The sequence below is a fragment of the Muscardinus avellanarius genome (assembly GCF_963383645.1).
Source record: "Muscardinus avellanarius genome assembly, chromosome: 11".
Lineage (NCBI taxonomy): Eukaryota > Metazoa > Chordata > Mammalia > Rodentia > Gliridae > Muscardinus > Muscardinus avellanarius.
The window spans coordinates 97298592-97325803 of NC_137797.1; the positions used below are offsets into that span (position 1 = coordinate 97298592).

Below are 27212 nucleotides of genomic sequence, written 5' to 3' on the forward strand. Positions count from 1 at the left end.
TTTTTTTAAACTTCAGGCTCATAGTGGATTGAGAGCTTTCTGTCCTACATTTATTGTTTATTGGTTAATCACCTCTCAGGGGAATGTTACCATGTCATGAAATGATTTTTAGGAAAATGATTTGTAATGATAACTAATATTCATTGGCAAACAACAGTATATCTAACACCATTCTAATACTAGAGAGAGAGAAAAGAATCAGATATAATAGATAACACAATGTCAGACCCAAGTGTTTTAAAGAGAGCGACAGAGAGTGAGCAGACAAGGTGCTCTCTTATGGGAAGCCACTTGAGGAGATGACTTGTGAATCGGTACCTGAAGGCTGACTTGAGGCAGCCATGCCACATATCTTGGGGAAAACCTTAGTGAACAGAAGGAACAGAAAACACAAAGACCTTGAGGCAGGAATGTAAATGACATAGTCCAGGAAAAGAAAAGACATTACGGTTGGAGCTTGGTAAAGAGAAGGAGTAAAGAGAGAGTTGGCACTAAGATCTAGGGAGGTGTCAAGTCATGTAGCCCTCATAGGAGTCGGCACTTAATCATTTCAGTGAGAATCCATGATAGAATTTGTAGTCACATGATGTGACTACAGAGACATCACTTTGGCAGTTGGGTTCAAGAATAGTGGCAGCAGGGCTGTGTCATAGTCATTCAGACTAGATATGGTGGGGCTTTAACCTAGGATGTAGTGAGGTCATCATGTCTTAGTCTGTTTTCTGTTGCTATAACAGAGTATCTGAGATTAGATGATTCATAAAGAACAGAAGTTTATTTTACTTCATAGTTCTGGAGGCTGGGGAGTTCAAGAACATAGGGCTGACATTTTCTCAGCCTGTCCCTCCTCCCCTTCCTCCTCCTCCTCCTCCTCCTCCTCCTCCTCTTCTTCCTCTTCTTCTTCCTTATCCTCTTCCTCCTCCTTCTTCTCTTTTTCTTCTTCTTTTTTTTTTTTTTGGTGGTACTTGGGGCGGAACTCAGGGGCTTTTCTACCTCTGGACTATACTCCCAGAACTATTTTATACTTTATTTGGAAACAGGGTCTCACTAAGTTGCCGAGAGCCTCACTAAGTAGCTGAGGCTGGCTTCGAACCTGTGCGATCCTCGTGTCTCAGCCTCCCAAGTGCTGGGATTACAAGAGTGCACCACCACGCCTGGATTTTCTTCCTTCTCCTCCTCTTCTTTCTCTTTTGTGGTTGAACTAGAGATTGAGCCCGGGGGTATTCTACCTCTGAGCTACACTCCCAGCCCTATTTTATTTTTTGGTTTGAAACAGGCTCTCACAAAGTTGGCAAGGGTCTTTCTAAGCTGCTGAGGCTGGCTTTGAACCCGCAAACCTCCTGTCTCAGTCTCCCAAGTACTGGGCTTACAGGCATATGCCAGCATGTCTGGTTCTTCTCAGCTTCTGAGGAGGACCTCCTGGGAGAAAGTGGAAGGGCTTTAAAACAACATGCCTGTGTTGGTCAGTGTCTCATCACTGGGACAAAATACCCGGGAAAATCAACTTAAAGGAGTAATTATTTAAGTTGGGCTCACGGTGTCAGAGGTTTCAGTCAATGGTCAGTTGGCCCACTGCTTTTGGGTCTGTGGTGAGGCAGAAGATCACGCTGAGGAGTGCGTGGTGCAGCAATGTTGTTCATCTCATTGCAGCGGAAAGCAGAACAAAAGTAAGCAGAGAGAAAGAAAAAGGGTGGGGGAGGAGGGCCCAGGGCCCATTACTGCCTTCGAGGGCGTACCCCCAATGACCTAACTTCCAGTGACCTAACGTCCTCCCGCGAGACACCCCCCACGCCCACCTAAAGCTTTCCAATGGCACCACAGGCTGGTGGCCCAGCTTCAGCATATGGGTCATTGGGGGGACATTTAAAATTCAAACTATAACAGTTCTGTCATGGTAACTCATCCAGTCTTGTGAGTATTGCATTGATCCCTGTTAACCTAATCCCCTCTTAAGGTCAATCCACAGTTGAATTTCAGTTGAGTCTCCAATAAAATATATTCAAGCCATAGCAGGTCAGAAGGGGTGGCAAATTACGGACAGAATTTGGTGACGAAGTTCATGAGACTTTTTTTTTGAAGGCTTTGGGTAGATAGATTTTGTTATTTTATTTATTAAAAATTTGAGCTGGGCATGGCGGCACACATCTGTAAATCCCAGTACTTGGAAGGCTGAGACAGGTAGATCTCAGGTTCATGGCCAGACTCAGCAACTTAGACGGATCCTTGGCATCTTTATGATAGCTCCTTCCTTCCTTCCTTCCTTCCTTTTTTCTTTTCTTTTCTTTTTATGCAGTACTGGGGATTGAACCCAAGGGCAGTTTACCTTCGAGCTACACCCACAGCCCAATTTTTTTATTATTTATTTTGAAACAGGGTCCCACTGAGTTACAAAGGACCTCACTAAGTAGCTGAGGCTGGCCACAAACTGCGATCCTCCTGTCTCAGCCTCCAAAATGCTGGGATTACAAGCGTGCACCACCACAGCTGGTTTGTGATAGCCTATTTCAAACTAAGAAATCAAGTAGGGCTGGAGGTGTAGCTCAGAGGTAGAATGCCCCTGAGTTTAATCTCTAGTACCAAAAAGAAAAAAATATAATTTTGAACAACACAATTCATAAACTTGATTCAGATGTACCTGTATAGAACTCTGCACCTAATAAAAATTGGGCCACATTTTCCACAAGTACACATGAAATATTTATGCAAAATGGCTACAGGCTAGTAGTCCAAAATGTCAAGTTTTAGAGATCTAAGTGTATAACTGAGATCTAAGTGTATCTCAGTTTTACTTTCCGAACAATATCCATGGGGGAAAAAACTTTCAACTTTAAAAAAAAAATGATAAATAAGCCAGGGTTGGGAGGCTGAGACAGGAGGATTGCAGATTCACGGCCAGCCTCAGCTACTTAGGCCTTTTTCAACTTAGTGAGACCCTGTTTCAAAATAAAGAATAAAAAATAAGGGTGGGAGTATAACTCATAGGTAGAATGTACCTGGGTTCCATCCCCAGTACCAGGAAAAAAAAAGTTAAATAAGAATATATACTTCCTGGACTCTGAAACACACCAACTGCTTGGGCCAGCATATGGTCACAATGTAATTAATTTCATCCTTAATGCTGCTGGTACACTTTGGATTTTGAATGTCCCCTCCCCCAAAGGCCCATTTGTTAAAGGGTTGGTTGTCAGCCTTTAATGCTCTTGGGAGGTGGTGGGACCTTTAAGAGGTGGGCCCTAGTGGGAGGAAGTTAGATCATTGGAGGAGTACCCTGGAAGCGGATATTGGGACCCCATCCTCTGCCAGTCTCTCTCCTTCCTGATGATCATGAGGTGATCAGGACTCCCCCACTTCGTTCTCCCACCATGAGGTAACATACCGCTACAGGCCCAAAGTGACGGGGACCAGTGACCATGCGCGAAAACCTCCCAAACCATGAGCCCTAGTCAGCCTTTCCTTCTTAGGAGTCCTTTGTCTCAGGTATTTTGCTACAATGAGGCAAAGCAGAGTAACACAGCTACTGTTGAAAGGGTTTTGTTTTATTTTGTGGCTGAAAACCCAAACCTAGGGTTTTGCACATGCCAGGTGAGTTCTCTATCACTGAGCTATGTCCTCATCACCCAGCTGAAAGTATTTAAATACTCTGGGAGCTGACTCCACACCACATTTGCTTCCCTTATCCCATATTGCAAGTAGTTCACGCAGTTTTTACACTTGGCTCATCTTTGGTAGAGACTGTGGATAAGTTTTTCTTTTCTTGAAAACCAGAATCAAAGTCAGCAATCACCGCATTAGTGAGCCTACACAAATCTGTGATGTGTTGATGGAAATGATTAGGTGAAGAATCAAGGATTACATAAGCAACTGTGTGAGTGGTACGGACATTTAGGGAGGTGAGAGAGATGTGAGCCTTTGGGGGTAAAAACTCAGATGTGTTGTGGGAACAAAGTTAGCTTGAGATGTTGCTGTGTTTTGCTATAAAATGTTCCCTGGATGACGATGTACTGACAATGCAAAAATGTTTGGAGATGAAATGATTGGATCACAAGGGCTATAATCTCATCAGTGGATGAATCCGATTGGTGGGTGAGTGGATTAATTGGGTGGTAGACAGATAAGATGTGGTTGGTGGAGGTAGGTCTTTGGGGGTGTGACCTTGGAGACTATGGGCCCCCTGCTCACTCCCTGAATTCCACAGATGTGACCTGGCCTAACATGAACTGAAACCACCGGGCCTATGAGCAAATAAATTTTCCTTCCTCTAAGTTGTATTCATCAGGTATTTTGAATTAAAGCCATGAGAATGCTGAGTAAAACAAATGCCGATCAGTGACTCAGGTGGAGAAGTTGAGTACGTAACCGGATAGGTAAACGAGGAGCTCAAAGAAAGATCTGTGCACTTATAAGATCTTGTAGGAGCCGGGCGTGGTGGCGCACACTTGTAATCCCAGCATTTGGGAAGCTGAGACCGGAGGATCGCAGTACGAGGATAGCGTCAGCTACTTAGTGAGGCCCTTTGCAACTCAGTGAGACCGTTTCAAAGTAAAAAAATAGGGCTGAGGGGTGTAGCTTGGAGGTAAAATGTCCCTGGATTCCATACCCAATACTGCAAGGAAAAAAGAAAAAATTTTAAAAGGCAAAGACTTTATTCAAGACCATTGTAATGGGGACCAAGGGTATTACAATAGGAGAGACTGAGTTCAATCTGAACACCACAGGACCCAGTGGAGAGTTATAAGGGCACATGATGGAAGGAGCGAGCGAAAAGATGGGAACTTATTAAGGGGAACTTGGTACGGTATCAAGGGGAAGGGGAAGGAAAACCTGAGTATCAAAGCTGAAGAAATGCTTGAAAAGCAGGCTTAGCTGGGTTCTTTAGTAAAATAGGGTTCAGCAGGCCAGGCTCAAAAAGAGGGCAAGAGTGAAACCGTCTCCTGTCTGGTCAAGGAGGAGCAGGGAACTCAAAACTAGGTGGGTCGAAGTCGACCCCCCTGGCTGACCTTTTTCCCCAGGGTTCGGAATCATCAGGATGCAATTTTTCCGGTTCTGCGCACCATGAGGTATTCGTCACATTCGCCAGCTACCACACTCACGACGGGCTGCATTCCAGCCTCAAATCAGATCAACCAAAAATCAGAGCACTCCTTATCTCCGTCCCGAGTCCGCAGGCAGCGCGCTGTCTGGGGCAAGAGTCCCACAGCCCAGCCCGAGGGCGGGGCCGCACGCACCTGCAGCGAGCCAATCACAGCCCGGCGCGCGGGGGCGCACGCGCCTCGGCTCTGGGCGGGGCCTCGGCGCTCCCCAGTCTCCGCGGGCCTGGCGGGCTCCTGCCGCTCTGATTGGCCTTCATGGAATGACGCAGGAGGCCGTCTAGGCCTATAGAAGGCGAGCCGGCCGGCGGCTGGTGGCGGAAGTGGTGTGGGCGAGGTGATCCGCAGTGCAGGAGCCGCGCGGGTGCGGGGCACAGAGGACGAGCGGTGGCCATTCCTTCGCTTCCTTGGGTGCCGGAGAAGATGAAGCGCTTCTCCCTGACCGTGGTCCGGCAGTGAGTATCGTATCCTCTCTCCATTGAGTGGGTGGAGGGACCATGAATTTGTCATCCCTTCTGGTCCCTGCAGGGTTGACTTTGGAAGGGGCTATTTTTCCAGGCGTTTTCGTTTGGGCCGTCCCCTTTCGACCCGTCTCATCTCACCAACCCCGAGTGAGGAAGCCAGGCAGGCCTTAAAAATTATTAGTCCGTGTTTCACATGAGGGACAGGTCTAGGGGAGTAAATGATCAAGGTATCAGCCACTTGGGGGTGGAACTAATGCTGGAAAAAGACACCTCTATCTCTGGACGTATACGTGCACCGTTTTTTCCTCCCTAGCGGACTCCAATGAATTCAGAATTCTTGTCCACCGCAAGCCCGGCGTGGTGGCGCACGCTTGTAATCCCAGCACTTGGGAGGCTGAGACAGGAGGATCTCAGGTTCCCTGCCAGCCTCAGCTACTTAGTGAGGCCCTCCGCAACTTGGTGAGATCCTGTTTCAAAATAAAGAATAAAAAATAAGGGCTGAGGGTGTAGCTCGGAGGTAGAATGCCCCAGGGTTCAACCCCCAGTTCTATACACACACACACACACACACACACACACACACACACACACTAAAGGAATGAAATGGGGTTGGGTGTAGCTCGGGGGTAGAATGCCCCTGGGTTCAATCCCCAGTTCTACACACAAATACAATAAAGTAATAAAATAGGGCTGGGGGTGTAGCTTGGAGGTAGAAGATCCCAGGGTTTAATTTCCAGTAGCAAGGAAAAAAAAAAAAAAAACCCAACCTTGTCCACCTCCGAGCTGCTTTGGGGTTTGGGGGTTCCTGAGCGTCTCACTTTGCTGCTGAGTCTGTCCTCGAACCTTGGAACCTCCTTTCTGAGCCCACCAGGTTACTAGGATTACAGGCGTGTGCCACCATGCCAGGCCACAGCTGAGTTTTTTAATGCGGACTGCCCTCCCCCACCCCCTCTCTCTTACTCCACCATTCCCCTCCCTTTCCCTTGGTTTGCCAAGTCATTCAGTTCCAAGGGCATATATTTGAGATTTATTTCTCCCCTCCTCAGAGGTTGCATTTCTGGGAAAGAAAAGAGGGCCTCAGCCCTCCTCTCCACCAACCCCATCACCTTCAACAAATACTTTCTTTCTTATATCATAACAATGTATGAGCCAGGCGTGGTGGTACGTACTTGTAATCCCAGCATTCGGGAGGCTGAGACCGGAGGATCATGGTTCACGGCCAGCCTCAGCTACTTAGTGAGGCCCTCTGCAACTCAGTGAGACCCTGTTTCAAAAAAAAAAATAATAATAATAATAAATTAGGGCCAGAGGTGTAGCTTGGAGGTAGAATGCCCCTGGGTTCCTAGTACTGTAGCAAACTCCCCCCCCCCCAAAAAAAAAAAAAAAAACAGTGTATGGAGCAAAATTTGTCTTCACCTCTGCTGTTTCTTAACATATTTGCCTAGTGTTCATCAGGAGTGAAATTCAATGTGGTTAAAAGCAGAAATTTTTAATTAATTAATTAATTTATTTATTTTGCAGGACTGGGATCCAGGAGCATTCTACCTCTGAGCTACACTCCCAGCCCTATTTTTTATTTTTTATTTTGAAACAGGGTCTCACTGAGTTGCAAAAGGCCTCAATAAATAGCTGAGGCTGGCCACGAACTGCAATGCTCCTGTCTCAAATTCTAGGATTGCAGGAGGCTCCACCATGCCCAGCTAAGAGCCGAGATTTTTCAAATAAGATAGACCTGTCTTGGAATCCAGGCTCTAGCAAGGATCCCTGTAGCCAAGGCTTCTGATAACTGGCTTAGTCTTTCTGAACTGTGATTTGATTTGTGAAATGGGGACAGTTGTAGTATCTTTCTCATTGGGTTACTGTGAGAATTAAGTGGTCAAGTGTATGCCACACCAGAGGATAAGAAATATATTTAAAAATTAAATAATTTCAGTTTCTTTAAGGACAGCTCCAGTAATCTGCAGTTGGTTCTCAACTATGTGTGTACAGTTTATTGGACCAGCATTTTGAGGAAGTTCTCCGTGCCAGTGGGCTGGGTTGGACAGATAAATGATACCATTTCTGCCTTCATGGAGCTCACAGGAGCCTATCATATGACTTAATCTTATCAAACCTGCTTTAACTGCTCTTCTTCATCTCTTTTCTCTTTTTGGTACTGGGGATGGAGCCCAGGGGCATTCTACCTCCGAGCTACACCCCCCAGCCCTATTTTTTATTCTTTATTCTGAAACAGGGTCTCACTGAGTTGCAAAGGGCCTCACCAAGTAACTGAGGCTGTCCGCGAAGCCGAATCCTCCTGTCTGTGTCAGCCTCCCAAATGCTGGGATGACAAGCGTGCGCCACCACATCCGGCTTCTCTCTTCTTTTTTATTCATTCTTGTACTGGGGATTGACCCCAGGGACTTTCGACCTCAGAAGCACACACAGAGCCCTGATTTTTTTTATGTTTTGAAACCGGGCCTTGCTAGGTTGTTGAGGTTTTCCTTAAGTTGCTGAGGCAGGCCTGGAATCTGAGATCCTCCTGTCTCAGCCTCCCAAGTACCAGTATGGATTACCTGTATGGGCTACCACACCCAGCTTTGGTTCTTACTTTATTAGTATATAATCTCGGGAGGAATCTGAAGTGGTTCTTTTTTAATGGCTAAATTTAGGAATCTAGTGTTTCCCTATCTCCCTGTCTCCGCCTCCCAAGTGTGGGGGATTACAAGCTTGCCCCACCACTCCCTGCTTATTTATTTTGAAATAGGGTCTCACTGAGCTGGGAAGGGCCTCACTAAGTAGCTGAGGCTGTCTGCGAACTGCGATTCTCCAGTCTCAGCCTCCCAAATGCTGGGATTACAAGCCCACGCCACTGCATTATTCTTTATTTTGAAACAAGGTCTCACTGAGTTGTGGCGGACCTCACTAAGTAGTTGAGCCTGGCCGGGAGCCACAATCCTCCTGTCTCAGCCACCCAAATGCTGGCATTATGCCCTTCCTGGCCCCTTTTTAGTTTTTATTTTGAAACAGATCATTGAGTTGTTGAGAGTCTCTAAGTTATAGAGGCTGGTTTGGGATCCTCCCATCTCAGCCTCCCAAGTACTGAGATTACAAGGGTGTGCCACCACACTCAGCCTAATTTATTTTTTTATTTTATCTTTTTTTTGTGGTGCTGAGGATTGAAACTCAGGGCATTCAACCTTTGAGCCACACCCCAACCCTATTTTTTAAATTTTTTATTTGGAAACCAGATCTAAGTTGATACAAGCCACACTGAATTGCTGAGGCTGGTTTTTAACCTGCAATCCTCCTGTCTCAGCCTCCCAAGTACTGGGGTTACAGACCTGTGCCACAGGCCCAGCATCTAATTTACTTTTAAGTGACTTAAAGATTGTGAATTAGTAAGCCGGGCGTGCACGCTCGTAATCCCAGCATTCGGGAGGATCACGGTTCGCGGACAGCCTCAGCTACTTAGTGAGGCCCTTCGCAACTTAGACCCAGTTTCAAAATAAAGAATAAAAATAGGGCAGGGGGTGTGGCTCGGAGGTCAAATACCCCTGGGTGCCATCCCCAGAGCTGCACACACACAAAAAAAGATTGTGAATTAGTGAAGTTACTGATAGCCAAACTGATTTATCTTTCTCATTCTATCTGTCAGCAGTTACTTTTGTTGAATGCTCGTCATTGTTCTGGACATTAATAAAGCAAGCAATAATATTTGAACATCTGCAATTCAGTACATTAATAAAGACATATTGCCACTGTTTTCTACCCGTGATAATGTTTTCTAGGTACTAGGAGAGCCTTTGCAACCGGGACTAATCTGTGTATAAACAAAAATAATATCCTAGCCAGGTGTGGTGGCGCACGCGCTCGGGAGGCTGAGACAGGAGGATCGCACAGGTTAGAAACCAGCCCCAGCTACTGAGTGAGGCTCCCAGCAACTTAGTGAGACCCTGTTTCCAAATAAAGTATAAAATAGGTCTGGGAGTATAGCTCGGAAGTAGAAAAGCCCCTGGGTTTCACCCCCAGTACCTCCAAAAAAATATATATGTGTGTGTGTGTGTGTGTGTGTGTGTGTATCCTGAGTTAGGTATTGTACAAGTTTTTTTTCCTCCAAGATTGTCTAGTGAAAATCACTGTGTTCCTAGCCAACTGTATTTCCAGTGAATTAAGTGGTGTAGAGGAATTAGGATGAAGCTGTGTCGCTGTGTTCCTAACTCGGTACCTTGCGGTCTTACATTTCTGTGTACGCCGAAGCCTGTCTGTGCTGGGAGTGCCTCGAATGCATACCACTGATCTCTCATGCTCTGTCTCTCTTTTGTGGCAAACCGAGTATTGTCTGTTGCATTTGAATCTCCTAAAGGGATTTAACAGGGAAATTAAGCCTTCTTGGCGATTTCTAAAGAAGTGCCACAGCATATAAATGTGAACTAACAAAATGAAACCTCCCTCAGGAGAGCGGTGGTAACTCACAAAAGGAATGGTGCATGTTTGTGGGGCCTGTAAACGGCCTGTCATAAGACTTCTCTTCTTGGCATAAGGATTCGGGAACGGATCACACCGCAGGTTTTGAAAAGGAGTGGTGTTATTCCTGACTCCTTCAAATATATCCCTCTGACCTTTCAGCCTCCTCCACCTCCCCAGCCCGTATCACAGGCTGAGTTCAGGGAAATGGATTAGTAGTAGGTCTATTTTGGCCGTCAGCTTGCCTTTCCTGTCCCCAAACTAACTCTAAACCCTTGCTCCAAGGATTTATATAAACTTCTTGATGAAGCTGATAAAAGCTTGTAGAACTAAATATTTACACCAGTTTTTTTGGGGAAAATTCCATTTGGGGATTCCCACGGTGTAATATTTATAAAGTGTTTTGAAGACCGAAACGCCCAATGGAAGCCAGCGACTATTAATAATAAGTCCTGTTCTGTCTGCAGCAGGCTCTCACCAACTTAGAGCCAAGAGCATCCTTCATGACATGGCAGCTTTTTTGTTTCTTTGGCTGAGAAATCACTAGATGGTGGGGCGGGGCTTCTGTAAAGTGATGGAATTACTTGGATCCCAGTTTTGATAAACTGAGTAGCCAGTTGCTTCATTGTTGAGCTCAGCAAGATGATGAGGCTGTGATAGGAAATGAAACTAATGCCTTACACCATTTTCTAAATTAGAAGCCACCGGCTTCTTCACCCTTGTCCTGGATTCTGCTGATCTCTCTCCATAGCAGAGTTTAACACCCTCTTTTGCATTTATTTCTTAAGATTCTCAATGCATTCTAGGATATAGGAAGTCTTTATCTTCTTTCTTTCTTTCTTCCTTTCTTTCTTTCTTTCTTTCTTTATTTCTTTCTTCCTTCCTTCCTTCCTTCCTTTCTTCCTTTCTTTCTTTTACCTTTTGCCGTACTGGGATAGAACCCAAGGGCATTCTACCTCCAGATACACCCCCAGCCCTATTTTATTATTTATTTATTTGCAGTACTGGGGATGGAACCCATGGGCATTCTACCTCCAAGCTTTACCCCCCAGACCTATTTTTTATTCCTTATTTTTGAAGCAGGGTTTACTGAGTTTGAAAGGGCCTCACTAATTAGCTGAGGCTGTTCGCGAACCCCGATTCTCCTGTCTCAGCCTCCTGAATGCTGGGATTACACGCGTGCACCACCACACCGAGCTCTTTATTTTTTATTTTGAAACAGGGTCTCACTGAGTTGCAAAGGACCTCACTAAGTAGCCGAGGCTGTCTGCGAACTGTGATTCTCCTGTCTCGGCCTCCCAGTATTTGTGGGATTTCAAGCGTGTGCCACCACACCCAGCTGGAAGTCTGTTTTTTTTTTTTTTTTTTAATATTAACATCAGTGATAATAAGGGTGAATCAGTGGTACTGGTTTTGCCAAAGCATAAATAGTACTGTGTATAGTAATTTCATTTGTTATCACATACTTGTGTAAATAAATAAATATATTACTTCTTAAAGTTAATATAAAATCAAAACAATTCTTGTTCTTTCCCCGCTCTTAGGTAATCACATTCCTTGGCTTCCTATGTATTCTTCCAGTATTTGTACAGACTCAAATATTATTTCCTTCCTTTCTATAAAGTTAGTGTCATTTTACACCTTGATCTTGGGGATCTTTTCCATAATTTTATATATAATCTTTCTTTTTAAAGGGACATGGTTATGTAGTATTCCATTATGTAGACATACCACTGTTTCTTTGTTAATGTAAACATTAACAAATGGTTATTTTAGCCAGGGATAGGAGAACCGCTTCCTAATTAATGGACATTTTGGGTTACTTACAGTCTTTTTGGTGTGTGTGTGGGGGGTACTGGAGATTGAACCCAGGAGCATTTAACTACCTCTGAACTATACTCTCAGCCCCATTTTATTTTTTATTCTGAAACAAGGCCTTGCTGAGTTACTGAAGGCTTTGTTAAGTTTTTGAGGCTGGTCTCAGCCTCCCAAGTATTGGGATTACAGGCTTGTACAACCACACCCAGATCATCGTCTTTTACTATTAGAAATAATACTGTAGTGATATTCTTTTTTTCTTTATAAGAGAACATTTATTTTTTATTTATTTTTATTTATTTTATTTTTTGTGGGTCTGGGGATGGGATCCAGGGGCATTTGACCTCCGAGCTACATCCCCTACCCTATTTTTTTTTTTTTATTCTTTATTTTGAAACAGGGTCTCAACTGAGTTGCAGAGGGCCTCACTAAGTAGCTGAGGCTGTCCGCGAACCGGGATCCTCCGGTCTCAGCCTCCCGAATGCTGGGATTTAGAAGCATGCACCACCACGCCCGGCCGTGATATTCTTTTATTTTTATTTATTTATTTATTTTTGGTGGTACTGGGGTTCCTGGAAGCCCTTCTACCTCCAGGCTCCACTCCCAGACCTATTTTTACATTTTTATTTGGAAACAGGGTCTCCTAAGCCGGCGCGCGCGGCTGGCTTCGAACCTGCGCGATCCTCCTGTCTCTGCCTCCCAAGCGCGGGGATCACAAGCGTGTGCCACCACGCCCGGCTATATTCTTTTAAATATGAGTGAATGCACATATTCCCAGGAATGGAGTTACTGCATGAAAGAATAAAGTGTTTGTCATTTTGATAGCTATTTCCAGATGACCCTCCATTGGCAGAGAACACTGGCTGAAATTCTGGTATTTCTCAGGCTTTTCTCCTGACACTGGGCACTGTAAAGTGGACGTCCTCTGAGGAACTGGAGCCCCAACTAAAACGTCAGTCAGCGCACAGAGGATCAGTTGGGTTGGTGGTGTCAGGGGAAGTGGGAGCACAGAGCTGGGGTGTTCACACCGGGTGGGCAGCTGAGAGGGAAGACCACTTAGAGCCTGACTCACAGTGTGCTGTAGTAATCCCGCCACTAGGCGGCGCTGATGCGACTCAGTTGAGATCCATTGCTCCCCGCAGAGGTTGGTGAACAAGAGGCAGGGGGCCTGGCAGCGGCTGGAGTTTGTGGTTCTGACTTGAATACTTTAATGTCTGATGGAGTTCCTCTCTCGATATGAGTAAATCAAGCCCATGTGAGGTGGTGGTGGTGGTTATTGTGGCAGTGGGGATTGAACCAGGGGTGTTCTACCCCTGCTATCCCCCAAGCCCTGTTTTATTTTATTTTGAAAACAGGGTCTCACTAGGTTGCTGAGGACCTCACCAAAAAGTCACTGAGCCAGGCGTGGTGGAGCACGCTTGTAATCCCAGCATTCGGGAGGCTGACACAGACAGGAGGATCGCGGTTTGCGGACAGCCTCAGCTACTACTTAGTGAGGCCCTCTGCAACTCAGTGAGACCCTGTATAGCTCGGAGGTAGAATGCCCCTGGGTTCCATTCCCATTACCGGAAAAAACTAAGAAGTAGCTGAGGCTGTCCGCGAACCGCGATCCTCCGGTCTCAGCCTCCCAAATGCTGGGATTACAAGCATGCGCCACCACGCCCGGCTAATGAGTTGTATTTTACAGGTTCAGATTATGCAGTATGTTACAAGATCCCGGTGACTTCTATGAATATCATTACCCTTCGTGGTTGAATTTTCTTCCTTCTCTCAAAAGCCACATAATTTGCTAATAAAATTTCTTACCTCTTTCTGTTTTAGTGGAGAAACCAGACTTAACAAGGAGAAGATACTTCAAGGTTGGTCGATCCAGTTGTTTTCTTAGCGCTCTGCTTTAGTGTTAATGAATAGGTGTGTTAATCAGATGTGGTAGGAGAGGGTGGATGGGGCCCCTCTGTATGTACTAGGATTGAATTGGGTTAAGATTATGGAATTTAATAGAATTTAGTAGAACAGCCACAGAATATGATTGCAGTGGTTGGTAACCAAGAGAACGAAATTTCTTCACTAGTTCCCTTTCTAGAAAAGAAATTTGTTCTCTTGCTCTTTCTCTTTTTTTTTTTTATTTTATTTTTGTGTTTGTGTGGTACTGGGGATTGAACCCAGGGGCATTTGACCTCTGAGCTCCACCCCCAGCTCTATTTTTTATTCTATATTTTGAAACAGGGTCTCACGAGTTGCAAACGGCCTCACCTCACTAAGTAGCTGAGGCTGTCTACGAACCACAATCCTCCTGTCTCAGCCTCCCAAGTGCTGGGATTACAAGTGTGCGTGCACCACCACACCCAGCTCCCCAGTCCTTTTATTTTATTATTTTTAAGATTTTGAAACAGGACCTTGGGCTGACCTGGAACCAGGGATCCTCCCGCCTTAGCCCCCCAAATGGCTGGGATTACAAGTGTGTTCACCATCCCATTTCTTTTCATGTGGCTTTAAAGTGGCCCAGTAAGTGGATTAAAGAGTTACATTGGTTCTAGGTGTCTTAAAATATAGTAGTCTAGATTTAAAATGATTTCATATTTGGAGACATGAGGTTTACGGACTGGTATTAATGGTATTTTTCTGATAACATAGTTACCTTAATTTTAGTAGTAATAAAGAAGAAGCTTTAATAATAAAAAGGGCTGAGGGTGTAGCTTGGAGGTGGAATGCCCCTGAGCTGGCTTTGATTTGTGGCAGATTAGTTTTGTGTGTATGAACTGTCACTTGCTGGAATCATTCACAGCAGCTTGTTATTGGTGGTCGGTGTGTGGCTTGTTGCCCCCTGTCGAGCGGGATCTGCCCTGTGGAGAATTCGCACTGATTCCCCTCTGGCCTGAGACGACACTGGCCTCCTCGCAGGACAAGCGCCTGCGCCAGCCCAGCCGGTCCTGGCGCCCGTCGGGCTCCTCCCGGCCCCAGCACTGGAGCTGACCTCTGAGCAGCTCCCTTTCTTCCCGTCAGTCTCCACGTTTTGACTCGGGTCTTTGGCTGCTTTGCTTTGCTCCTCGAGCGTTCCTCCCCCTTCCTGTGAGACCTGCAATGCCAAACACGCTCCGTTTAGTTATTTTGTAGTAGAAGGGTCTTTCAGAGCGACCGGTCCGCTTGTTTTCTGGAAATTGAGGTTTCATGGCACTTTCTAAGCGAAAAAGAAAGGGAAGTAGGGAGAGAGGGCGTGAGGGAAGGAGAGAAGTGATATTACAGTACTGAACATTTGGGCACTGCGGAGGGAAAACTCAGGTGGCGATGCTGCCCCCGGCCTGGCACCTGGAGGAGCAAACTAGCAGGTGCGCACGGTGACCGAGAGAAGAAGGGAGAAGCAGAAGGGGCCGTGTTCACCGCCACCATATCCCCATTGAGCAGCGGCCACGTGGAGAACATTTGAACACCCGAGCCTCTGTAGGATCGTAGTTTAATCGTGTAGTTCTTGCTCCCAGCTCTCTAAAAAGTTATGCAGAAAAGTACTCAAGAAAAACGTTCACTAAAATACAGATAGGTGCAATTTCTGTTCTCTTGTATGTGGCTTTTCTTGCATCCCGCAGCTGTATTTATTTAATGTCACTGTTTCCCCTCAGGACAAGGGATAGATGAACCTCTCTCAGAGACCGGATTTAAGCAAGCAGCCGCTGCTGGGAGATTTCTGAGTAATGTGAAATTTACTCATGTTTTCTCCAGTGATCTCACGAGGACAAAGCAGGTGAGTTTAGGGTTGGGGTGTAGCCTGATGGGGCAGGAGTCTCAACCACCGTGAGAGCCTGGGAAATCTGCTGTAAGAGCCTGTAGGGAATTAAATGACACGCAGACATCATCTCTAACCTCCTCCGTCCCATCCCTAAATGGACCTCAGTGCTTTACTCTTTTTTTTTTTGTCATTTTAAAATTAGAGTAGCCTTGAGTAAAGTGTGTAACAAGAACACAAATGTGGTCTGAGTAACTACAAAAGAGAACAGATCCTAGCTCATCTGAAAGTCATGCATCGCTGGCGAGGACCTGAAAGAAACCAGTGACTTTGGAAAATGGTTTGCCCACTTGCCACATACTTTATTATCCAGCAATTTCAGTCTCAGAAACTTGTCCAAGAAGCCGGGCGTGGTGGCGCATCTTGTAATCCCCGCGCTTGGGAGGTAGAGACAGGAGGATTACACAGGTTCGAAGCCAGCCGCGCTGGCTTAAGAGACCCTGTTTCCAAATAAAAATATAAAAAATAGGTGTCTGGGAGTGTAGCCCGGAGGTAGAAGGGTTTCCAGGAACCCCAGTACCACCCAAAATAAAAAAAGAAAGAAAACAAGAAACTTGTCCAAGAGAAATAAGAACATAAATCCACACACAGACGTGTGCAGAGTTGTTTGGTGGTAGTTTTATTTGTAACAGCCGTAGAGTGGAGGGATGACCTGGGGTATACTTGTACAGTGGAACGCAACTCAGAAATAAAGACTGGCCGGGCGTGGTGGCACACGCTTGTAATCCCCGCGCTTGGGAGGCGGAGACAGGAGGATCGTGCAGGTTTGAAGCCAGCCGCGCGCGCTGGCTTAGGAGACCCTGTTTCCAAATAAAAAAAAAATGTAAAAATAGGTCTGGGAGTGTAGCCCGGAGGTAAAAGGGCTTCCAGGAACCCCAGTACCACCAAAAAAAAAAAAAAAAAGAAATAAAGACTGAATTGCTGATGCATGTAACATGGTTGAGTGTCAGAAACAGGCTAAGGAAAGGAAGCTGGATACAGGGGCATGATTCTATTTGTATGCGGCTATAGTTAAAAAGCTGCGAAGTGGTTGGTGCAGAAGTGCAAAGGATTTACTGACATTGTCATAAAGAATCTTTTGGGGCTTTGTAATTCTGTATCTTGATTTTGGTAGTACTCAAATGAGTATATATATATATATATATATATATATATATATATATATATATATATATATTTGTCCAAACTCAGTGAACTTTAGACTTAAAATAGGAGCATTTTATTATTGTAAACTATCGATAAAGTCGATTTAAAATATGGAGTAAATTAAAAAACACCTCAGTGAATATACTAAGTTGTTGATTCCACACACCTGAAGTGTTTGCTAATCTCCAGATAAGTACAAAGTAATAACCTAAATGTGGCACAGAGTGGCAGATTTGGAATGTAAGAGTCTTTAAAAGACAGGAACATGAGAAGTTGTGCTTTTTTTCAAAAGGAGATGTCAGAGAGAATGGAGATGGGGCAATATTCAAAGAAGTCATAATTGGTCATCTTAGAGAATCATTGGAAGAACAGATTCTCAGGTCCAGGAAGCATAGCCAGTCCCAATCCACCTCTACATTCATCGTATCAAAACACCAAGATTCCAAAGAATAAGGGGACGGATGTTGTGCACCAAAGAAGAGTATTTGGGTTGTCTACCAGTCTGTCAATACCAATTGTGACCTCGTCAATACACTGAGCTCCTAAGGATTAGCCTAGAGTTCTGTACCCAGGAAATCTCCCGATAGAGAACAGGTGAAATGGAGACCTTTCAGACACAGGTTCTAAAGTCACTTTAAGAGAATACTGAAAGAGAAGGTAATCCCAGAAGGAAGGTCCGAGTTCAGGAGAGGAGGGTGAGCAAAAAATTGGCAAAGGTTCCCATAGAGAAATACAAAGAAATATGGACGACATGTATGGGACAGTGACAATGATAATGTCTAGTTCATGGGGAGAGGGTTACAGGAGGCAGATGGTGAACATACAGTGAAAGGGGGAGCAACAGAAAGGAGCAAAAGTGAAAGAGAAATAACTCCAGCATTTACCAGACACAGATTTTAAGATGACACGGAGAATCTTATAACTCTAAGCAATAAACTATAAACATGGACTAAGTGCAGTTCTAACACTGAAAATATTGAAATTAAGACTTAAGGGACGGGAAAAATAGCAGTTTAGGTATTCTTGAGTGGAGAATTAGGAACTAGAACAGAGTTTGACATACCTTTTCTGTAAGAAGCCAGATAACGAGTAGTTTGTTTTGTTGTAGTCACCTTTTCCACTGCTCTGACCAAGTTACTTGACAAGCACAGCTTAGAGAAGGAAAGATTTATTTGGCTTACGGTTTTAGAGATTCAGTCCATTGTTGGCCAGCTCCAGGGCAGAAACCATGGCAGCAGGATGCATGGCAGAGAACAGCTGCCCTCAGTCCTGACGGCTGGGGTGGGGGACGCGAAGTGGTTAGGGGCAGAAACGGTGTCCAAGGCCATACCCCCAGTGACTCGCCTTCAGACCCAGCTACAATGCCTAACAAAATTTGGGGGACATTTCAAATCCAAACCATAACAAGTTTTATGGGCTCTCTGGTCTTTGTTACAGCTGTTTGCTTCCACTGTTACAGCATGAAAGCAACCGTAGACCAGACATAGGCGGGTTGTGTGTCTGTTCTAATAAAACCTTATTTACAAAAGAAGATGATGGTTTGCATTTGGCCTGTAGGCTATAGTGGCCAAACTTTGAACTAGGAGGTGGTTTAGCAGAAAATACCAGAGCCGGCCATGGAGAGACAAAAAAGATGAGCAGTATAGAAGAAGCAGCTTTGTTTTTTGCTTTTGCAGCGCTGGGGTTAGAACCTAGGGCCTTTGACATGCTAGCCAAGCACTCTACCACTGACCTATAGCCCCAGGCCAAGAGACAGTGTTTACACAGGGAAATTATTGCTTGTTCTTTTTTTATCGGTGAAGGTGACATTTTGATATTTCATGGTGGTTAAAAATATTTTTATAAGAAGAGGAACAGCTATGTTTTGATTTGCAGACTGTGCATGCGATTTTGGAGGAAAGCAAATTTTGCAAAGACATGACAGTTAATTATGATTCAAGACTTCGAGAAAGGGTAAGTGTCTTGTTTATTGTGCTTTAGCATACGTTTTTGCTTAGCTACCTCAGCATATCACATGGCTAAGATTGGGAATTGGCGAAAGAATATTAAGAGTCTACTACATGATGGTCCCCGTTACATAGTCTCATATATAGTAACTTGTTTTTGTGTGTATGGTGCTGGGGGTTGAACCCCGGGCCTTGTGTTGTCAGGCAAGTGCCCATTGAGTATCTGAGATCGGATCCCAAGTCTCCCACAGCAGCATTTATTTTGATTATGCTCTGTTATTAACCTATAAACTCATTAGCATCACGGCTAGTTCTGTGATCTCTTTTGCCCAGGCAGAAATGTAACAGAATGGTCCAGACACCTTTAAGGAATTGTCCCCTGGGATTTACAGGCGTGCACCACCGTGCCCGGCTCATCCTAACGCAAGCAGGCATTGACGTACTTGTCACGGGCTGGCCTTCGCCCGAGCACTGCAGATTGGGTCATCATCATAAGCCAGTGTTGTGAAGATTTAAAACCTTGCATTTTAATCATTGTATAGCTGCAGAGGCCAAGACGTCCGTGCCCAGGACTCCATAGCTGTGTGGCCTTGGAGCCCATGCTGTGGGCCGCTGAGGCGGGCCTCTCCTGAATTGCCCAGCCGCTCTGCTCGGTCCTCATTGGGCGCCTGGTCTCCTCCACTCTGCGCCCTGCCTGCTTCTGCTCACCTGTCAGGCTTGGCCTTCTGAGATTCTCCACATCCAGAGTGCATCGCTCCTCTGTGTCTGAGACCTTCCATCCCCTCCGTCTTGGCCCCTTTACACGAGTGCTGTGGCCCCACTGCCCCCTGCCCCGCGCTCAGCACAGCTGGGGTCACCACTGGCCTGGTGGCCCAGCGTGTCTCACGGTAGCAGTCAGGATATTTAGCAAACGAAGGTTTCCATTCTAGTGAAATCAGAGCAAGTGGTGATTTTTACTGGTCCCTTTTTGTGATCCAGATTGCTTCACAGATAGGCAAGGACATAGGAATTTGGATATACGGATTTAAAGCATGATTGACAAAATGTGCATGTATTCTTATAAAAGTAGTATTTTACTATTGCACTTTTTTTTTTTTTTTTTTTTTTTTGGTGGGTCTGGGGATGGAACCCAGGGGCATTCAACCTCCGAGCTACACCCCCTGCCCTATTTTTTATTCTTTATTTTGAAACAGTATCTCACTAAGTTGCAGAGGGCCTCACTAGGTAGCTGTGGTTATCCACGGACCACAATTGCTCCGGGCTCAGCCTCCCGAATGCCGGGATGACGAGCGTGCCCGGCGCTACTGAACCTCTATTGGATGGTGGTGTGAGGCTTTTCTGGGGTCATCGGGGCCAACTATAAAGGATGATTTGCTTCTTTATATACTTAATTAGGCAAGTTACACGCTATCATGGTAGGAAATTAAAAGATATGAAGAAAGATAGTTGGTTTTTTTTTGTTTTTTTGTTTTGTTTTGTTTTTTTTTTTTTGGTGGTACTGGGGTTCCTGGTGGTACTGGGGTTCCTGGAAGCCCTTCTACCTCCGGTATACACTCCCAGACCTATTTTTTAACATTTTTATGTGGAAACAGAGTCTCTTAAGCCAGCGCGGCTGGCTCCAAACCAGCGCGATCCTCCTGTCTCCGCCTCCCAAGCGCGGGGATTACAAGCGTGCGCCACCACGTCCGGCCTGAAAGATAGTTATAATCTCTACCACCCACAGATAGACACCGAACATTTTGGTATGTGGGTTTCTGACATTTTTTAGGGTCTGTCGGCTTGTGTACATATTTTTCTAAATAGAATGCTATCTATTTTTTATTTATTTAATTAATTAATTTTCTATTTTTGTGGCACTGGGGATTGAACCCAGGGGGCATTCAACCTCTGAGCTATAACCCCAGCCCTATTTAATTTTTATTTTGAAACAGGATCTCACTAGGTTGCTGAGAATCTCACTACTTGCCGAGGCTATCCTTGAACCTGGGGTCTTCCTGTCTCAGCCTCCCAAGTACTGGGATTTTGGGCATGCACCACCATGTCCAGCTACATATGGCTTTCTTGTGTGTGTGTGGTACTAGGGATGGGACAGTGCTTTCTACCTCCGGGTTACACTCCCAGACCTCTTTTAGATTTTGTTTGGAAATAGAATCTCACTACGTTGCTGAGAGATTCACTAAATAGCTGAGGCTGGGTTCGAAACTGCAATCCTCCTGTCTCAGCCTCCCAAGTACTGGGATTACAGGCGTGCCCCCATCACGCCCAGCTTTACATACCGCTTTTAAACCCTCTATTATACTCACTGCTTTTCGGTGACTGTAATTGCACATCAGTGTGCTCGCCTAATTGATGACTTGAAATGTACATATAGAATTTACACAGCCCAGCAACTCTCAGTAGGCATCCAGGTTGTACCTAGATTTTCTGCTCATGTCAATAACTTTAAGCATGTTTGCCGTTAGTTCTACCCATACTAGTGTAATGGACAGCTCTGAGTGTGTACTTTTTCTTATATATAGTGCTAAATTGCCTTTCAAAAAGCCACGCTGCCTTCCAACCCTCTGAGCGATCTAGGAGCAAGTTTGCTTCTCCCCATCAACACTTGATATTTAGTCTCTTTGATTCTCTAATTTGGCCGCTGAAGAACAGTGGTCCCATTAGTTTCCAGATTGTCGACTTCTAATGAGGTCGATTTCCCGTGTTTGTGGGCCACTTGCGTTTCTTTGGTGACCTGTGCTCAGGCTCCGTCTTGGGAACCTGGACAGCTAGTGAGATTTGAAGTCGCGCAGATCTGGACTGGGATTCTCACTTCACTCGTGATTGGCTTTGAGAATGCAGGCTGGTTGCTTGCCCTCCCTGAAACTCCGCCTTCTCCCTTAAAATGTCGAGGTAAATTGTCTATGCCTGCATCAGGGTGCTGTTGCCACGGTCAGGTGAGGTCATGTGTCCACACACACGTGGGAGGTGGCGGGGTAGTACCTTGCACATGTTCATCACTAGACCTGGGACCTGTGCAAACGTCAGTATGGTACAGTATGGCCCCCAGTCTTCCTCAACCCACAAGGACAACTCAAGATTTCCTCTGTATTTTTCAGGGTTCATGGTCCTCCACTGAGTATACCCTTATCAGTTTACAAGAGCTAGAATAATACCTGAAGGACACTGAGCTTATTCCTGGAATGATTGTTCTAAATTTGCCATAACTTGAACTTACTGTGTTGCAAATTCACGAGGCACCTTTATCTATTGGACCGTTGCAGAAATACGGGGCTGCGGAAGGCAAGGCGCTGAGCGAGCTGAGGGCCATGGCCAGAGCAGCGGGGGAAGAATGCCCCGTGTTCACCCCGCCCGGGGGAGAGACGCTGGACCAGGTATGGAGCCCTGATCAGAGTCGCCGCCTTGGCGCACTTAACCAACACGGAAGCGGCCGGAATGTGTCTCAACTTGTGAATATTAGCCAAGTTGCTTGAAAGTTTCTTAGTTTATAAAGAACTCTGCAGGATATCGTTTCTTTTCCCTTTTTTTTTTTTTTTGGTGGTACTGGGGATGGAACCCTTCTACCTCTGGACTACACTCCCAGACATATATTTTTATTTGGAAACAGGGTCTCTTAAGCCAGCGAGGGGCTTCGAACCTGCGCGATCCTCCTGTCTCCGCCTCCCAAACACAGGGATTACAAGCGTGCGCCACCACGCCTGGCTCCTTTTCCTTTTTTAAGTCATCCTGTCTTAAAGGATGGAAGCCATTGCTCTCTGATGGCACCTAAAGAGGGAATCGTTGGAGTGGAAAGCAGTCCGTCCGTGGGAAGCTGTAGCAGTCAGTAAAGCAAGCGTGGTGGTTGTATTAGGCAGGGTTCTCTAGAGGAACAGGCCCCATAGGATCTGTATGTTGTTAAAGGGCATTTATCAAACTGGCCTCCACTGAGCGGCCACCTGTGCATCAGAGAGCCAGAGGGACCAGCAGCTGCTTGAGAGACCCAGGAAGCTGGAGCCTCAGAACGGAGGGACCAGTGGTCAGCCCCATGTAAGATGAAACAGAAATGTAGACGGGGCGTCATCCGCTTGTGGACTGCTTGCGCCGACGTCAGGAAAGCGTGCGGTCGGTTATGTTGTACATTTGTTTTAAGGAAGTTGTTCAGGCCACTTGAGTTCACGTTTTCCTCTTTTCCTCACAGGTGAAAACGCGTGGAAAAGACTTCTTTGAATTTCTTTGTCAACTCATCCTGAAAGAAGCAGGTCAGAAAGAGCAGCTTTCCCCAGGAGCTCCCAGCAAGTGTCTGGAAACTTCTTTGGCAGAGATATTTCCTTTAGGAAATAACTGCAGCTCCAAATTTGGTTGCAACCGTGATGCTCCAGGATTGGTGGCCAGCGTCTTGGTTGTGAGCCACGGCGCTTACATGAGAAGCCTGTTTGGTTATTTTCTGAGTGACCTTAAATGTTCCTTACCGGCGACTTTCAGCCAGTCTGAACTTATGTCTGTCAGTCCCAACACCGGGATTAGTCTCTTTTTCATAAGCTTGGAAGAAGGAAAAGAACCAGAAGTTGAGTTTGTGTGTTTGAACCTCCAGGAGCATCTGAACGAAGCCACGGGGCCACCGAAAGTCGCGGCATTAAACTCTGCATCAGAATCCTAAGAGGGCGTGCCTTTGGCCTGCTTTGTTTCCGTCCTTCTCTGATGCTGGTTTTGGAAACAGTAAAAAATCAGATCATAACGCTTTCCTGGGATCGTAGCCACTTGAAACTCTTAATGAAAGCCATTTAGAATCGATGTGCTCTGGCGGAGCAGTCGGCGTCTCCACCTGCTCAGTTCCTCTCTGGACTCTGAATGGGTGAGACTCAGTATTGCAAGTTGGAAGGTTGATAAGCTTGTTACTGTATTTTTCCCCTCTTTTTAAATACCGTTATTTTTCTTCATAGTCCGAAGCCTATTTTATTGCCTCCTGGTAAGATTCTGTATGTTTTTTACTATCTCACCCAGTTCTCGGAAGAAAGAGTTATTTATAATCCTGCCGCATATTTATAATGACTGTCACATTTGAAATATCCCTTACATGAAAAATTCTGCCATTATAAGTTTATGGAAAATAAAATGACACTAAAATGTTTTACCTAGGAGTCAGCTGTGGAAATTTTTTATTCTAGAAGGCTTTAGGTGCAGATGAACACAGACCATCAGTGATGCCAACTGGGGAGGAGTGAGTGAGAGCATCATGGATTAAAAGACATCTCAGGAAATCTCAGAGCAGAGGGTGAAAGAGGAGTGTGTTGTAAACAGTGGCTTGCAAAAGATTAGTCAATGGAAGCCAAAAAAAAAAAAACCCACCTTAATTCAGAGAATAAAGACAAATATTCCACTAGCTGCGTATTTACCTGTAAGCTGAAGAATTTCCAGTTTGAGGAAAGTGCTAAAGATAATGAAGTTATTAGTATGCTGCAGCGCCAGGTGTGGCGGCCCACGCTTGTAATCCCAGCATCTGGGAGGCTGAGACAGTATTATGGTTCACCGACAGCCTCAGCTACCTACTGAGGCCTTTTGCAACTCAGTGAGACCCTGTATCAAAATAAAGAACAGAAAATAGGGCTGGGGGTGCCGCTTGGAGGTAGAATGCCTCTGGGTTCTAACCCCAGTATGGCCCCCCCCCAAAAAATTGTATGCTGTATAGTAGCCTCAGAATAAAAGGGTGAGCCTGAACTGGTGTTCTGTAGCAGGTACAAATGAAGTTGCCTCTTCTCGCCACCAGAGGGCGGTGGAGGAAAGGGATTTTGATTAACCCAATTTTGTAAAGATTGGTCTTTCAAAAGCCCTTATCTAAATGAAGAAGGAGTCTCTTTTTTTCTTTGTTTTTGTGATACTAGGGATTATTTCTTCTTCTTCTTCTTCTTCTTCTTCTTATTATTATTATTATTATTATTATTATTAATTATTATTATTTTGCAGGTCTGGGGCTAGAACCCAGGAGCATTTGACCTCTGAGCTACACCCTCTGCCCAATTTTTTATTTTTTATTTTGAAACCGGGTCTCACTGAGTTGCAAGGGCCTCACTAAGTAGCTGAGGCTGTCTACGAACCGCGATCCTCCAGTTTCAGCCTCCCGAATGCTGGGATTACAAGTGTGCGCCACCACGCCCGGCTGTGATACTAGGGATTAAACGTAGAAGCTTCTTACCTGTGAGCTATACTCTCAGGCCTATTTTATTTTTTATTTTGAACAGGGTCTTGCTAAGTTACCACACACTGTGCTTGAGTCTGTGATCCTCCTGTCTCAGCCTCCCAAGTCCTGGGATTATAGGAATGTTTCCATGCCCAGAAAGCACTGATATAGTTTTAAGTCATCATATGGATGGAAGCCATGAGTCTCATGTAAGAGGACTAATGTTAAACTTGTCTGTCAAGGCTAACCGCATATGATCGATGTCTCCTTGATTGCCATATAAGTCATATATGAGGTTCTGTATTAGACCATTCAGTATGTCCAGCACTACCAAGTTTTCTGCCAGTTTTGGAAACAGGGTATACATTTGAGCACCAGGGGAAATAGACTATAAAGATCAACTTGAACAAATAGTTGAAAAAGACAGGTAATAAATATCTGCATTTGTGTCCAGAAGCAAAATATATGTTTTTCTTTTAAAGAAAGAAAACATGGAGATGTGAATAGAGTTCCCTTCACTGATTCCCACAGTGCAGTTCTCCTGCAGAGGTAGCTACTGCAGTGCGTGTGTGTCTATTTGTTCTCTGCTATTTAAAATGTACTTTGTGTCTACAAGGCAGCGGAATCGTTTTGGTGGTTTAAAATACGCACAAGCATCACCAAGCCATCTGTAGTCTTCATTTTTACTTATTATGTGTTGGGGCGCCATCTATAGCCATACATGTATATAGATCTAGTTAATTATAACCTCTGTACTCTGTTGAATAAATATAGCGCATTCTGTTCTAGGAGCAGGCCCCTGCTTACGTTTAGTATTTTCCTGTGGACACAATGTCATGGACATTGTCTAGCGCAATCCTTGTGTGGTATCAAAGCTGTGCATCTCCAGATCCTGAAAGAGCCAGAGGCCCACTCAGTGGCTGTCAGGCCCAGCCGTGTGTTTAGAATTCCTGTTTTCACATCTTCATTGACTCTTGATGCCAATACCACCTGACCATTTTATGCTAACTGGATGAATGAAAAAGTTATTTTTTTGTTTGTTTGTTTTGCGGTACTGGGGATGGAACCTAGGGGCATTCTACTTCTGAGCTACACCCCCAGCCCGTTTTTTTATTCTTTATTTTGAAACACGGTCTCACTGAGTTGCAGAAGGCCTCGCTAAGTAGCTGAGACTGACCTCAAACCGTGATCCTCCTGTCTCAGCCTCCCAAATGCTGGGATTACAAATGTGCACCACCACGCCCGGCTTGGCTTTTTCTTAATGAGTTGCAGGAGTAGTTTGACTACTGTTAACGCACGTTGCAAATATCTTCCCGTTTATTACTTGTATTTTAGGTCTTCTGTTTATGATGCACCTTTTACATGATTTTAATTATTAAGTCAAACCAATATCTTGTCTTTTTATTTTTTTAATTGTATATTTGTGTCTTTTTAGAAGCTTTCTCTGCCATGAAATCAATATGGTAATCTCTTATAGTTTTTAGAGGGTTTCTGAAGGTCAGATCTTTAAAATATATAGACTTTATTTATATTTATTTATTTATTTATTTATTTATTTATTTATTTATTTTGCAGTACTGGGGAAGGGACCCAGGGGCATTCTACCTCCGAGCTACACCTCCTGCCCTAGTTTGTATTCTTTATTTTGAAGCAGGGTCTTACTAAGTTGCAGAGGGCCTCACTAAGTAGCCGAGGCTGTCCGTGAACCGTGATCCTCCCGTCTCAGCCTCCCAAATGCTGGGATTTAAGTGTGTGCCACCACGCCCAGATTGGACTTTATTTTTTTATAGTATGAGGTAGTGATGCTCTTTTTCCATGGTAGAAGTGTTCCTAGCTGGGCTTGGTAGCACACAGCTGTAGTCCCAGCTACTCAGGAGGTTCGGGCAGGAAGATCCCTTCTATTTGCCTTTGTGCTGTCTATGCACCTTTATTGAATCTTTATATAAATGTTAGAATCAATTAGTTGGTTTCCAGAGAACTTCAGCTGCAGATTTTATTGGGACCACAATGCATTCGTCCATTTATCATCCAATACATACTTTTTGAGCATGGCGCATGCGTGCCAGGCCAGTATAAGAACTGTTTAAGCTATTACAAGAACTGTATGTGGCCAGAAACACAAAACAAAGTTAACCGCCCTTGTGGGGCTTAGAGTCAGTCAATCAGGCAAGACAGTTTAACCTGTCAGGTTGCCGTCAGTGCTACTGAGAAAAGGAAGAAAGGCAGGGGAATGGACTGGAGGGAGATGTGCTGCTTTACTTAGGGTGAGCAGGAAGAACTCTATGGTGGCATCAGCACAGAGGGAGGGAGTGTGCTCTGCTGATCTCCGGGAGAAGAGCAAATACTCAGTAGAGTGTAGAGGTACCCAGGGGGATC

General features: G+C 45.1%; 1 protein-coding gene across 1 annotated transcript; it reads left to right on the forward strand.

The window, feature by feature from the left end:
- Positions 1-5510: 5510 nt before the first annotated feature.
- TIGAR (TP53 induced glycolysis regulatory phosphatase) lies at positions 5511-23318 on the forward strand (the record flags this gene model as incomplete). Its single annotated transcript, XM_080704962.1, has 6 exons — positions 5511-5542; positions 13637-13674; positions 15430-15551; positions 18615-18692; positions 21946-22056; positions 22860-23318. 6 exons carry the CDS (start codon positions 5511-5513, stop codon positions 23316-23318), a joined length of 840 nt encoding a protein of 279 aa, XP_080561088.1.
- Positions 23319-27212: the final 3894 nt, after the last annotated feature.